General features: G+C 33.7%; 2 protein-coding genes across 2 annotated transcripts in view; both read right to left on the reverse strand.

Moving 5' to 3' along the window:
• Positions 1-4,174: 4,174 nt before the first annotated feature.
• Positions 4,175-6,142, reverse strand: LOC143588669 (uncharacterized). The gene is made up of 4 exons (XM_077069618.1): positions 5,716-6,142; positions 5,510-5,592; positions 4,330-4,872; positions 4,175-4,255 (listed from the first exon to the last, which is right to left on the reverse strand). The coding sequence occupies exons 1-4, from the start codon at positions 6,140-6,142 to the stop codon at positions 4,175-4,177; spliced, it is 1,134 nt and encodes a 377-aa protein (XP_076925733.1).
• A 918-nt stretch (positions 6,143-7,060) lies between these two features.
• The window catches only part of LOC143588680 (disease resistance protein RML1A-like), a 42,609-nt gene continuing 35,889 nt past the window's right edge, over positions 7,061-13,780 (reverse strand). Inside the window, exons 8-12 of the mRNA XM_077069624.1 lie at positions 11,714-11,863; positions 11,595-11,598; positions 11,393-11,470; positions 7,443-7,527; positions 7,061-7,382 (exon numbers count right to left, since the gene is read on the reverse strand). Coding sequence (XP_076925739.1) covers positions 7,061-7,382; positions 7,443-7,527; positions 11,393-11,470; positions 11,595-11,598; positions 11,714-11,863 — 639 coding nt within the window. The remainder of the gene's footprint in view (positions 7,383-7,442; positions 7,528-11,392; positions 11,471-11,594; positions 11,599-11,713; positions 11,864-13,780) is intronic.

The raw sequence follows: 13,780 nt of genomic DNA on the forward strand, positions 1-13,780 counted from the left end.
AAGGCAAACCCAAAGACCATGTGTATGTGCATAACCTGAACACAATCTGAACCTAAAAAACGTGTAACCACTGAACCCAAACCGGAAAGGATGACCACTGCCCGCTTGACCCAAATTTTGATGACCATTGCCCCTTTGAACCAAAAAATATTTATTGACTTCACGTTTAAATATACTTCAGTAGCATCATAACAAATTACATACTAATTTGAATTCAAAATTGAAAGGAAGAGAAATGATAATTGATAAATTCATCAACATAAAATGACAATTTCTTCTACAAAATCAGGTCGCAAAATATTTCAAAACGATCACGAACTAAACTAAAACTTCATTCTACAGCTGACATTTCTCAAAAAACCGTAAATATAAGAAAGCAACAATTTTGTTGCAAACAATATTTAATCAAAAAACGGTATCCTCTTTCTTTGCATGCTAGATTGTCTTTTTTTTAGCTGCATTTATAGTGTCTTTTGTCCTGTGTTCCTAAATGATATGCGTGGTTCTAAAACAGGCTTTCGTCTTTCTTGGAGTTGTACGTTGTGCAGTTATGATAGAAGTTGGTTGCTGGCTTTGTCATATAAGGTATGTGTCATGTGGTTTCAGTTACTACCTGCACATGTTGTTATGTTATCGTTTTTTGGTTAGTGTAGTGTCGACTTTGCTTTTGCTTGCTTTGTTTAGTAACCATTGGTGTTTTCAAACTTTAATTGTCAGCTGTGGTTTCATTTGTTTATAATAGTGTCATTTCCTATCCGTGTCTACTTTTCTTTAGCTTGCTTTATTAAGTGCACGTTGGATTTTAGAAACTTTTTTTTGAGAGTTCGTTTTCGTTTTGATTCGTTAATTCATAAATAATTTTCAATTCACATCTAAGTTGGCAACAACTATTGTTAGTGTGTATCAATTCCGATATGACGATCACAGATAACCGTTTAGGTTCGGTTTGCGTCTAATTTTCAATTAGCACTTGCTAAGATGTTGGTTGAGACTGTTGTACTTTGTAGCCACTCTCATAGTTACTAGCTGCTAAACGTATTTGCAAGCTGATAAAAGGGGATTTGAGTTCCTTTAAGAGGCAGGTGGTATTATTTTTTCATGTGAAAATCTCACCATTAGTCTTCCACCAGCAAAGGTATTTATTGACATTTTTAGAAATAATGAAATTAAGTAATATAAATTGTTCAGGTGTTTTTATGTCAATAAGCTGCTCTTTAGAAGTGGAACATGGCTAGAACACTCGCAGTGCTTACTCGTATTGTGGATAGCATGACTGACAATTTAATGTTGCAAGTGTTGTATTAGATGGTTAGTTTTTTGTTTTGATTGCATTGTGGTGAACTGAACTTGAGAATGAACATACCAAATACACATATTCATTAGCCTATTCCATCACTCTGGGTTGACATTAGAAAATCTAAAAATGACCAAACAAGAGATTGCTATACAAAAAGTTATGTTTATTCTATTAAATTCCCCTAAGGTGTTTTCTATGCTTACATCTTACTGTTACCCAATATTTTTGTTATTGAATTATGTCGTTTAAAAATATAACTTTTTTGCAATGATATTTAAGAAATTAGTTATTTATAAAAAAAGGGATGCAAATAAATATTGTTGTGTCAACCCGACTGACCTATTTTGACTCGAATTAACAAATTAAATCTTTATGACATACATGAACCCGTTACCAAACCCGGTCTTGATTTTGATGTATCAAAAAAGATATTCAATTTTTTAGCAGACTAGTAAAGGACACATGGCAAGGCCGTTATAACCGTGCACATGGTCAGGGTTGTCTACCATCCTATCATATGAAGATACGTGTTCATGTTGTTATACATGCACATGCAACGTATAAATTGAACCTATCGTATGAGGACACGTGGCAGGTGGTTACAAGAGCATCTTCCAAAGGGACAGCTGGCCCAATCACCTTCACACACCCTTCGGCTATAAATACATTCTCAACCATCATGAGGTATTCATTCGCTCCCACTGTACTCTCACTGTTTACTTAAGTGCATTATCTTCATCAGAATTGTACTTATTCTCACGTCAGAGGGTGGTTACGGGAAGACCCCCACTCTTGTCCTTCTCGTAACGAGATCACGGTGTCTGTTTTGTAGGTTCACGCCACTGGACTTTAGGAATTTAGTTCATATCGTATTGGCAGTTAACCTTATCCTACCCTATTGACTCATTGGATTTAAGACCCGTCAAGGGGAGTAGATCCGTGTTTCTTCAATAACATTTATCATATTCTAATATTATGCTATATCTTTACAGATGGTTTGTCTTCTAAAGATGGCGCTATCATTTGATTCTCCGTTAACTCACTTTGTTTTTGATAGAAACATTCATAATCAAGTCTTAGATGGGTCTTACCAGGGTACCAATACTGATGAGTTCAATTTAGCGGAAAATGAGGCATCTAAATGCTCAAAGATGCTTTTAGAAGTATCTTTGCAAAAGTCAACCGGGAAGGTTTTGTTTGCAGAGGCCAGAGAAGATTTTGTTAACTTTCTTTTTGGTTTATTATCAATTCCCTTAGGGACGGTAATCGGTACACTGATGAATGGAGCTTCTTCTCTTACTTGTATGGATAATATTATCAAAAGCGTTTCGCATTTGAGTGTCGGAATATACCTAAAGTCTCAAGATTTAAAAGATATGTTACTTAAACCGCATTTTGGGCAGCAGTATTCTTCAAACAATCACCTCTTTCTTTTAGCAGGCACTGAATTCCACCCAAATTATTAGCCGTTATGAATGAACTTCAGCATCCAAGGATTAGGATAGGAGAAGGTTTTCTGCAAAAACCTGGAGTGTTTTTTGTGACGGATGACTTGGTCATAACACCATCATCATCCTACTCGACTATGGATACTTTGAATAAGCTGAAAGTTCATCTTGATGATATTGAGAGACATGAGATTAGCATTGGCTTGGAAGAGGTATCACATAGTATATTCATTATCATATCTTTTTTTAAAAGCAGACCTTTTTATGTTGTTACATTTGTGTAAATTTATGTTAATAGCCTTGTAATTTTTTTCAGGGTCTAAGATTTCTGAAATCATCACTTGGGTCCAAGTCTACTTTGACTACTTTTATTAAGCATCAAAAGTGAACATGCATTTTGAATAGTTTTTATTTCCTAATGTTTCTGGGATAAAGTTCGCATTTTTTGGGATAAAGTTTGCATTTTATTGGTGTTTTTGAAGATTTGAAGTCTACATATCATAAACATTTCATATCTAATGGCTTTTTGTGTTTTTAGGTGATTTCGCATTTTTCTCAGATCTGGTCGTAAAAGGTTAAAATCACATTCTCTACAGGTACACATTCGCGTTAGTAAACAATTTGCTGATCACATTAGTTAGTTGTTCTCAGTAAAATAGCCAATCACATTCGCAATTCGCATTTAGTTTTTGATAACCAGATTAGTTTAGCAATCCAATCATTTTTGCGAACCAGCCATTTTTGTACCAGTTTAGTTTGTGAATCAAGTAATTTAGCGATTCAAGATTTTTTGCGAACCAAGCCAGTTTGCGAATAACAAGTTTTTGCGAGCCAAGTGTTTTTGCAATCTAGTTCAATTTTGTGATTCACGTAGATTTCATTAAGTAATTTGCCTAAGTTGATTTCAATAAGTAATTTGCCCAAGTGTTTTTGCAATCTAGTTTAAATTCCAAGGGTTTGCTAAATTCACCACTCCCAGCATAAGAAAATAAACCAAGTACTATTTCTCAAACAACTAGATTAGGGTCCTAAACACGTGCATATTAAACCCGACCCAAAGCACTAAATCACAAAGATTCCTAATCCATCAAGATTACCAGATAAGTTTCATGTCATTAGATCAGTTAGCAACTAAAGTAAGCCCAAACAAATGTGGAATCATATAATAATAAGGCCTACTTAAACATAGCAGCCATGGCATTGACATAGAAATGCTACGGGTTTAGACTTCGCTGTAAGGAAAGATGTTTAGTACATATGCAACAGAAATAAAATAAAATAAAAAAACACAAAACATAACCATAGAAGAGAGTTTGTTAGATGCATATCAATTCAAACAAAATCCGTACCAAAACAAATATAATATGCGTACATTTAGATGCCAATTTCTTAGGCATAACCACACATTCTATCAAAGAGCTTTCCATGTTCAATTTTTCTTCAGTAGATGCTCAAGGGTTTTGGTCAATGTCGACCCAGACAGTAGCGATGCTTTCAGCATTCTTAAACCCTGCAAAAACCCAAAAAAAATAACACAAATGCATAAAATGAAGAAGTTGACTTAAATAAAATCGTTAGTGATACCTCTTCCAATCCAATGCTAATCTCATATTTCTCGACATCATCAAACGAAACATTCAACTTGCGCATAGTATTCATTGCCATATGTGACGATGACGGTGCTATGACTAAGTCATCCGTAACAAAAAACATACCAGATTGCTTCAGAAAGACCTCGTTCATCCTTGGATCGATAAGTTGAAAATGAAAACCAAATTGTACACGTGTAGTATCCGAACCTTTGATAGGAAAAAGATGATTTAATGAAGAATATTCCTGCCCAAAATGAGGTTTAAGTAGAATGTCCTTGATAACCTGAGACTTGAGGTATCTTCCTACGCTCATATTTGAAATGCTTTTTAGAATATTATTCATACAAGTAATAGAAGAGTCTCCACTCATCAATGTTCCAACTACTGTACCCAACGGAATTGATAGAAAACCGAAAACAAAGTCAACAAAATCTTCTTTGACTTCTTCAAACAACAACTTTCCAGTTGATTTTTGCAAAGACACGTCTAGAAGCATCGTTGAACTTGTAAATGTTTCTTTGTTCAAGAATTCACCCTGAAAAAAGGTAATACCATGGCAAGGGCAAACTAAATCTGTGGTAGGACTGTGGAAAACTAAATGAGTGAGGGGGGAATCGAGTGATAGCGCCGTTTTTAGAAGATATAACATCTGAAAAACAAGAAATTTACAAAAAAGAAAAAGTTATCATGTAGTTAAAATGCTATTTTTCCCTTGTATATTCAAGCTAGCCCTATATTTTAAGGCGTGTAGCGAAAGAGATTAGAAACCCATGTTTTACATTGTTAAACAAGTTCTAACGAAAATTAAGTAGCTAATATTTGTTTTATAACTGTTTAAAGAGTGCACATAATGGGAAAAAAGGTTTACAATTCGATGCAAAGATAAACATATAATTTTTTCTTGTAAGTACCAACACAAAATTTTTTTTTTAGGGGTATTTTTATCATTAAAAAATATTAACACTTTTCTTCTAAGTAAAAACATTAAATTATACTAATTAATATGCATATTTTTATCAGTAACATTTTTCTTGCAAGTACTGGCACCAGTTTATGTAACAGATAATTTAACGAATATATAATGTTACCTACATGTATAAACTTTTACACACAAACATTTATATAGATAATAATCGTGTTGATTATTTAAGAGTAGGGAGGTATATGGCTACCTGTTCACGCCCCATATCGAGCTTCCTTTCCTCCAAATTGCTGGTGTCGGTGATCCCAAAATCTGTAAGCAATCGAAAGCTCTCTGTTGCAGTATAAGGCATCACCAACAAATCGTCAGTGAATAAAATTTGCAATATCAGAAACAAACACACCATCACCATCCCAAACATTGGATTCTTTTAACAAAGGAAGACCAGTTATATACTCGCCACAGCTTCTGCACTTAGCTTTATTAGAAAGAAACTGTTACTGTAGTTATTGGATAAGCATTTTCTACATATAAACCATTTCACGGGCTTTGTGTCGTCTATTTCCAGCTTAAGCTCTCCGCAGTGACCATATGAAAGACTTCTGGGGTTAAGATGCATAAACTTGCATTCTTTTGTTGCGAAGTAACATTCTGGAAAATCCTTCAGACTTTGGTACAGATTGTTCAAGCTCCCGAGGGGATCGAGCTTTGTATCCGGATGTTTCTCCAAGAGACTGACAATTGTTTCCAATGGCAATGTCATGAAGCTGAATAGAATGTCAACAAAAGTGTGATCCGCTTCGGCATACACCACTCTCTTTTTCACCTTGTCTACAAACACTTTTATTGAGATTTTAGCTTCATTTGTTGTCGTCTCAGCCATAATACTAGCTAGATAGAATCCTAACGAAGATTTGATTGAGCACCAGATTCCTTCTGATGATGATAGTGGATGGGTCCTTATGTCATCACAAGAGTAGGGAGGTTTTGTAATGTTGAGATTGAAGACATGCAAAATCAAGTTAAACAAGTTGTGAATGGACATCGCCTCAAACCATACTTAGTAGGTGTAGGTCCCGAAACCGGATCAAACAACAAAACAAACTAAATATTAGTTGTTCTTGGTTCAACCTCACAACTAGTTGGCGGAAACAACTAGTTGGACCGAGATCTCGGATCTTGTATGTTGGTAAAGAAAGCCGAAAATAAGAAAAGAAAAGAGAGCTTGAGAGAGTTTGTAGTAACTTAGATGAAAATGAAATTGCAAGAGTTGTGTGGTGTATTCCATACACACACATTATATAGTGTGGGTATGTTACACACCATTTCATTAATAACAAGCCCAATAGGCACCAAATACACAAGGCCTCGGGGCCAATACATATAAGCGTAAACAAACATAAACAAAAACTAGACTAATACAAATACGAAAGACTTAAGTAATCAAAACAGGGCCAAACAATCTCCCTCTAGTCTTTTGGTATTTGTCTTATTTCCTTCTCACCACTCACATTCAGACTTATAGTTGAATACCTTGTCTGGATCTTCTTTGAATGGTTGCTTTTCAACAAGTAGTCTGACAAACTTGTTAAACTTTCCAACGATGGCGTCCGTGTTGTCACGACGGACATCTTCAACTATGAAAAGGGGCGACTCTACAAGTTTCCTCAAGTCGCTGAGTCCAAGTCCAGCCATTTCGTGCTCCTTAAAGAAAGTGATCTCGTGACTGCGAGTGCAATGCATGATGACATCACCGAATTTGTTGTTGGCTTTGACCTTGCTTGCATGCTTCCTAATATGCTCATGCTGTAGTATTTGATTCCTCTTCTTGACTGACTTCTAGCAGGAGCAGCCACAAGAGCGACAACATGCTTGTCAATAGTTGGCTCAACATTCTCCCAGTTGGTGGTGTGTCAGGTTTGGGAGAATAGTTAATGTCGTCATCATCATCTTTATTTTCTTCACCGGCTTTCTGAACTAAAGGAACGGTATCTGCAAAAGAACAAACGTTAAATAAAAAGGCGAGCTCGGCCTCCATCGCAACTTCCGTTTCCCTCGTTTTCTCAGCCTCCTTTGACGGCTCAGCATCAGCTGTCTTATTTCCAGTGGCATCACCACTACCACTACCACCACCATTTACATCATTGTTTCCACCATCATGAAGTTAATCATAACTATTGTGCTCGTGATCATCATCCTCGTCATCGTTCCCTTCATCCTCATCCTCGTCATCACCATCGTCACCACCACCTTGTTGCAACAAAGGGACTTGATTAACAAAAGTTATTTACAAAAATGACTCAAAGGCAGAAAGTTTTCTTAGTATTTAGTATTCTAAAGAAGAGGAAAAAAATGTCTAAGTATAATGTATTCCAATAGAAGGTAAATTATCTAAGTACAATATATTCTAGTGAAGATTCATTTACAATAGTTAATTTGAGGCCACACGAATATGTAATCTAAGTGAATTAGATTACAATGTACTTGGTGAATTTTCTTAAATCCATATCAAAGAATATGCCTTTAACACCATTTTCTCCTTTTAAAACTCCATTCAAAAACCAAGTTCTATAACATAATACATTTGATTGAACCCATTTTGAATACATGACACATAGAATATTTTACATTTCAAATCTCCATTTATACTTGAATACAATTGCCCAACTCGAATACAAACTTGATTTCGAAAACAACTTTTCAAAACCATGAGTTCCACAATAGACTCGATTACACTGGAACATTTTAACTTACTCAGTGACTCGAATACAGTACAACTCGATTACAAACAAATTGATTACATCTTAAAAGCCCGTAAACTCGATTAGAGACCGACACACATACTCAATTACAAGCTGAACACACAAACTCGATTACATCCAGATCCAATAACTCGATTACACCATAAAGCTCTTTGAACTCGATTACAAATATAATCCAGTAACTCGATTACAATTGACAGTGCATATGCTGTAGATTTCAATTTACTAGTTCACCTCGTAGTCGATTAAAAAAAAACAGAACTCGATTACATTCCAGACCTTGTAAACTCGAATACAAATTAAGAATCCCGTAACTCGATTACAATTGCTTGATAACACAGCAGACTCGATTACAAATTAAAACTAGAACTCGATTACGAGTTTGTGAACAAGAACATACAATAACTCGTAATCGATTACAATTGTAATCGATTTCAATTGTAATCGATTCACTGTGTAAGCCAAAACCTTATTGTAATCGAATATGACTCAATTGTAATCGAATTCCATACAGTAACTGAGCAAATCAGATTGTAAACGAATACAGTGAATGTAAGCGAGTATAGGCCAATTCGAGTACAGTGATGAATAGATGATTTAAGTGTGATAAGAGCAGATCTGAGTGTTTTAAAAAAAACGATTTAGGGAAAGAAAGGATGTGGCGGCTGTGAAGGTTAGGGGGAAGTGAGAAAGAAGATAGGGTTTTGAAGAGAAATAATTTATGTAAAACCTTTTATAAAGGTCTCGAGTTTTTAAACAAATTTTCATTTCCGGCCCTCGAACTCTTAAAATATTTTTAAAAACCCATAAAAATAAAATGTTTTTAAAAACCCATAAAAATAAAATGTTCACCCACCGAATCCAAGCACAACTAATATATACACGATATATTTTTGTCGGTTTAAACTTAACAAACTTTACATAACGGACCTCGTTGTAAGTATAAAACCCGATTTCACACAACTTCTAAACTGAACTTGAAAATAATTTTTTTTTAAACAACATAAGATTAAAATTTACATAAAAGTTTAAAAAAGTAAAATTAAAATTTAAAGATTTACAATAACGGTAAAGAAAAAACTAAAACTAAGATAAAAGTTGAAAATAAATCGATAAATGTAGGGAAAGTAAAATTAAATGTAAAATAAAATAAGATAAGATCAAATATTAAAAAATAAAAAATAAAATAAAATTAAAGGAAATACAAGCTAAACTAATTTTAACATGTAAAATAAAATAAAATAAAAACTTATAAAAATGAACTAAAATTCATGATCAAAATAAGAAGAAAATTAATATTATATTAATCATATTAATTAATTTATAAAATAAGCTATTCAATTCTTGTTTTGATGAGAAAGATCACAACATGGAATCATATTATCTATAGTGTCCTAGATCACCCTTCTATTTGGATATTATTATGCCAAGAACCCAAAGTCGATTGTAGATATATTGGTCCACTTTAAACTTAACAAGTATTTTGATTTCATCGTGATACGTTAAGGTACAATTTGGCACAATACTTGTGTGGTCCCCCGTTAATCCGACATGTTACAAACTCCATCATACCTCGGGCATACTTTGTGTTCATCAGTATCACCCCGAATTGACTCTGACCCCCTAATGATTGATCAAAACATTTTGAGCTTCATAGACTTTTTGCAAACTTTCATTCAAACAATATGTAAAGGTTGAACCATGAACTTACTAGCCTTGTTGACTTATGCATTCATATAAAGTGTTTAGGACTTACTTGTTTGCCCCACGTTACGTGGTTCTAATATACCCCTTTTGTTTGATAAAATTATCAACATTTTTGTTGTTGATTTTGAATACTTTTAATTTTGCAGTTTTTCGGTTTTTTCAGTAATTTTTGGTATTTCAATATTTGAGTATGAAGTAAGAAATAAATTGTCATAGTCCTTAATCTGTCGATCTCTGACCTGACCTGGGTGATCTCGGTCCTCAGATTTTCTTCAACGTTAGTTGAGGACTGTAGATAATTCTCCAGAAAGGCAACTCTAGACTCTAGTCTTTCAACTTCAGCAGACCGTTGGGCAAGGGATAGTGATTGATCGTTAAGAAATTTCTCTTGACTGTCCACTCGCAACTGGAGAGTTTCTATTTGCACATCCGCCTAGCAACTACCTCCAAATTAGTTGCCCTCTCCCTTTCCAATCTATCCATTCTTGCTCTATCCACCAACCTCTCTTTCTCAACCTCCTCCATCCTCTCCTTTTAACGAAAAATTATTTAAAGTACCAAATCAAATACCTAACGAAATTAGGGTTTATAAAACTAAAGTAACGGTTCGAAAATGAATATGAAGAAGCTTGAATTTCCATGTGAAATTGAATTATTAGCTATGAAGATCTCCCATGAATTATCTAGTAATAGGTTGGGGTAGTGGTGGTGTTGGTTCGGTGGAGATTTGGGGTTTTTGGGCCTTAGGGTTTGTTAAGAAGAGATTTTGAAACTGGAATAACCTGGTTAATAGGATGACCGATTATATTAACGGTTTATTTTGCTAGGTTGATTAGATAACAGATATGATTGTAATATATATACCCAACATCAAACTTTTTAATACATGGATTGCGTTTTTGTATCATTTAAATCGTCTCAATTCATACGTTTTTATATTCAAATTTGCAATCGAAAATAAACAGTTGTAGAAAACCCTATCGCTTAGCTACCGTAACAAGTGTTGCTACCTCTTTGCCACCGGGTCATGTTTGGTTGCAAGATTTGCAACCTTTTTGCCACTACATCTTGTTTTGGTAGCTGATTTCGTAACCGTTTGAATTTCAGTTGCTAATTATCCTATTGTTTTCATTTTTGGTCACAAAACGGTTGTAAAGTTTGCGACCATATTTTTCGGTTGCAAGTTTTGGTAGCAATTGCCTAGTTTTCTAGTAGTGTCACCCAACACAAGAAGAACAACAATGACCCAAAAAATAGAATGAGACATTTTATCTAACTTTTGGAGTTTGGGCTGTGCTTCTCAAGACTAATTTGATATAACTCATCAAAACAAAAACATTGTTGGCTTACTCCCAAATACTTTATAATCAAGAATACTATCTCAAAAACTTGATTGCATTATCTCAAACCCTAATTCGGTTTGACTCTTGATGATGCTAAGTCCGTTGCATCTCATGTGTTTCTCTTTGATAAACCCTAACTCGGCTGCATTTCGCGCTTATAATGTATAATCATAACTTGGTTTATATAGACTAACCTAAGTTGCTAGTCAAGAATATTTTCAATTATAATTAAAAAAAAATTGGAAACATAACCAACTATGATCAACTTGTCAACATCAGCCCCTCAAGTTCACCAACTTGTAACTTGGAGCCCGAAATTACGTCCAACAACTTCACTAGTAATTGCAATTTTAGCCACAAAATTGCCAGCAGGATAGAGCAAGCCCAATTTTTCTTGCCCTATATTTTGCAACAAAATTGCTAGCAAGATAGAGCAAACCCATTTTCTTTCCCTATGTCACAACCTCCAGCTGGGTGGAAGAACTGAATAAGCTTAGATTTAATCATTAAATCGTCAATATACCAATCTGATTTATACATGTTATTATACCAAATATAAACTTTACAACTTACATTTTACTTAGTTATAAGTTTAAAAGATAAGATCTCCACCACGATCTCAAATTCCCTCACACACTTTACCACTTCTATAGGATCAGCATATCCGGTGACAATTAGTTTTCCCATTTCTTTATGAGCTGAAACAGATTCAACACCAACAATACTAGATATCGCCCTCTCTATCATGTTAATTTCACTTTCACTATTTAAGCCAACTCCAAGCTCAATTATCTGAAAATGTATGAAAAATAAGATTTGTCAAGAAGTCTAATTACAAAGAACCAAGAATCTTTTAACTAATGATAATTATAGGGTTTAGATCAAATAAAATTAAATAAACGTACTAATCATGCGAATTGAAGGAACTTAGGAAAAAGAGCGGTGGAAATTATGTAATTAACCTTTCTTCTTCAAAACATGGCCGGACTCGATAAATTCAAAAGGAAAACCGATCAGTTAAAACGTAGATGCGATTAATGGCGTCGTAACGAGCCCAAATCGTATAATTCGTCGCATCTCTGATTCAGCTGAATCTATAAAACGATGATTAATGATTGTTCAGTTTTAAAGCTCAATTTTGTTACACTCGGATACATTAGTGCTAAGACTCTTTGTTATGGAGTGTTGTACTATACGCCAATCAATTTTGTAGCATTATTGACTCTTTGTTATGGAGTGTTGTACTATACGCCAATCAATTTTGTAGCATTATTTGCCAATCTATTTTGTAGCTACATGGTATTTTTGAACCATCATAATTTTGAAGCAGACGAGTTATTCTGGTTATAACTTTTTATTTTATTATTTTCATTATTATTTCTATTTATTGGTTATTATTATTATCGTAATAGTTATTCTTATTATTAGTATTTTATTTTTTTTATAATACTTTTCTATTATTATTATTTTAATTATTTATTTATTTTTCTTATTTTATTGCTATTATTATTATTATTGTTTTATTATTATTACTGTTTATTCAATTTTTTTAACTTGATTTTGTTTTAGTCTATCTATTGTAAATGTTGCTTAAACGTTACCAATAGTATATTGCTTTTAGTATAGTATTTCTATACTACTATTTTCTTTTAGTTTATACTATTTTATCTTATGTATATTGTTTGTTTATTTACTTAATTTTTAAGCAGGGGTCTCACTGAAAGAGATATAAGTAAGGTTTGCTTACATCTCATTCTCCCCATACCCCTACAGATTGCTTTAGGTTTTTTGTGGAATGTGCTTGGTGTTGTTGTTGTTGTATTCGAGGAAGAAGAAGCAAATACAATAATTACACTAGTTGAAACAAGTAGTGTAAAATTCAAATTACAAGTTAAATTTCACGTAGAGTAATTTTTAATTTCAACTAGTGTAATTTTATTTTACAAGTAGAGTAATTTTATATAAGCAAAGTAATTATTGTAACCAAACATTCTGAGTCTATTTTGTTTGTTTAATCATAACAATTCCAACCAATTTTCACGTTTAAAAATGTATCCAAAATTTGGGCTTTTACACTGTAAATCTCTTAGATTTTTGATGGAGGTACATTTTCTGCCTGCCAACAGGTGTTTCTCCAGCTTTTTGGTATGAACACATTCCAAGAAAGATCAATATTTGTGCGTGGAGGATTCTAATAGATAGTCTCCCCACCCGATGTAATAGATATTCCTTTGGTTCTGTGTCCATTTTGTAACCTTTAGCATGAGTCGGCTAATCATATTATTGGTGATTGTCCATCTAACTCTTAGATTTAGAGCAAAATTTCTTCTTGACTGGATATTGGGTTTCCGGTGCATCAATCTCCTTCTCATCTCATGAATTGGCTAGGTTCGACTAGTTTTGTAGAAAAAAAAAGATCTAGTGGGTTCGATTATCTTTATCACTTGGTGGAATATTTGGAGGCTGAGAAACGACATCATATTCAAATCAAAAGGATGCAAGGAGCATGTTAGTGACATCATATTCATTCATCTTCTTTTTGGTATAGTGTTTGGTGTAGTAAATGTCGTGTTACAGGACATAATGGTTGTTAAACCATCTAATGTATATGTAACCATTTCTTTGTTTTGCTCTATCTAGTTTTTTTTAGTCGTGGTTTTATATATATATATATATATATATATATATATATATATATATATATATATA

The sequence above is a fragment of the Bidens hawaiensis genome, unplaced genomic scaffold (assembly GCF_021521415.1).
Source record: "Bidens hawaiensis isolate Kalapana, Puna unplaced genomic scaffold, B.hawaiensis_p1.1 tig00001576_1, whole genome shotgun sequence".
Taxonomy (NCBI): Eukaryota; Viridiplantae; Streptophyta; class Magnoliopsida; order Asterales; family Asteraceae; genus Bidens; species Bidens hawaiensis.

Bases quoted from the DNA above. Each gene is read 5' to 3' on its own strand.
- LOC143588669 (XM_077069618.1), bottom strand. From the start codon at position 6,142: ATGGCTGAGACGACAACAAATGAAGCTAAAATCTCAATAAAAGTGTTT. The intron at 4,873-5,509 runs GTAGCCATATAC...ACCTTTTTTCAG, and splicing joins TCGATATGGGGCGTGAACAG to GGTGAATTCTTGAACAAAGA. The intron at 4,256-4,329 runs GTATCACTAACG...GGGTTTTTGCAG, and splicing joins TTAGCATTGGATTGGAAGAG to GGTTTAAGAATGCTGAAAGC.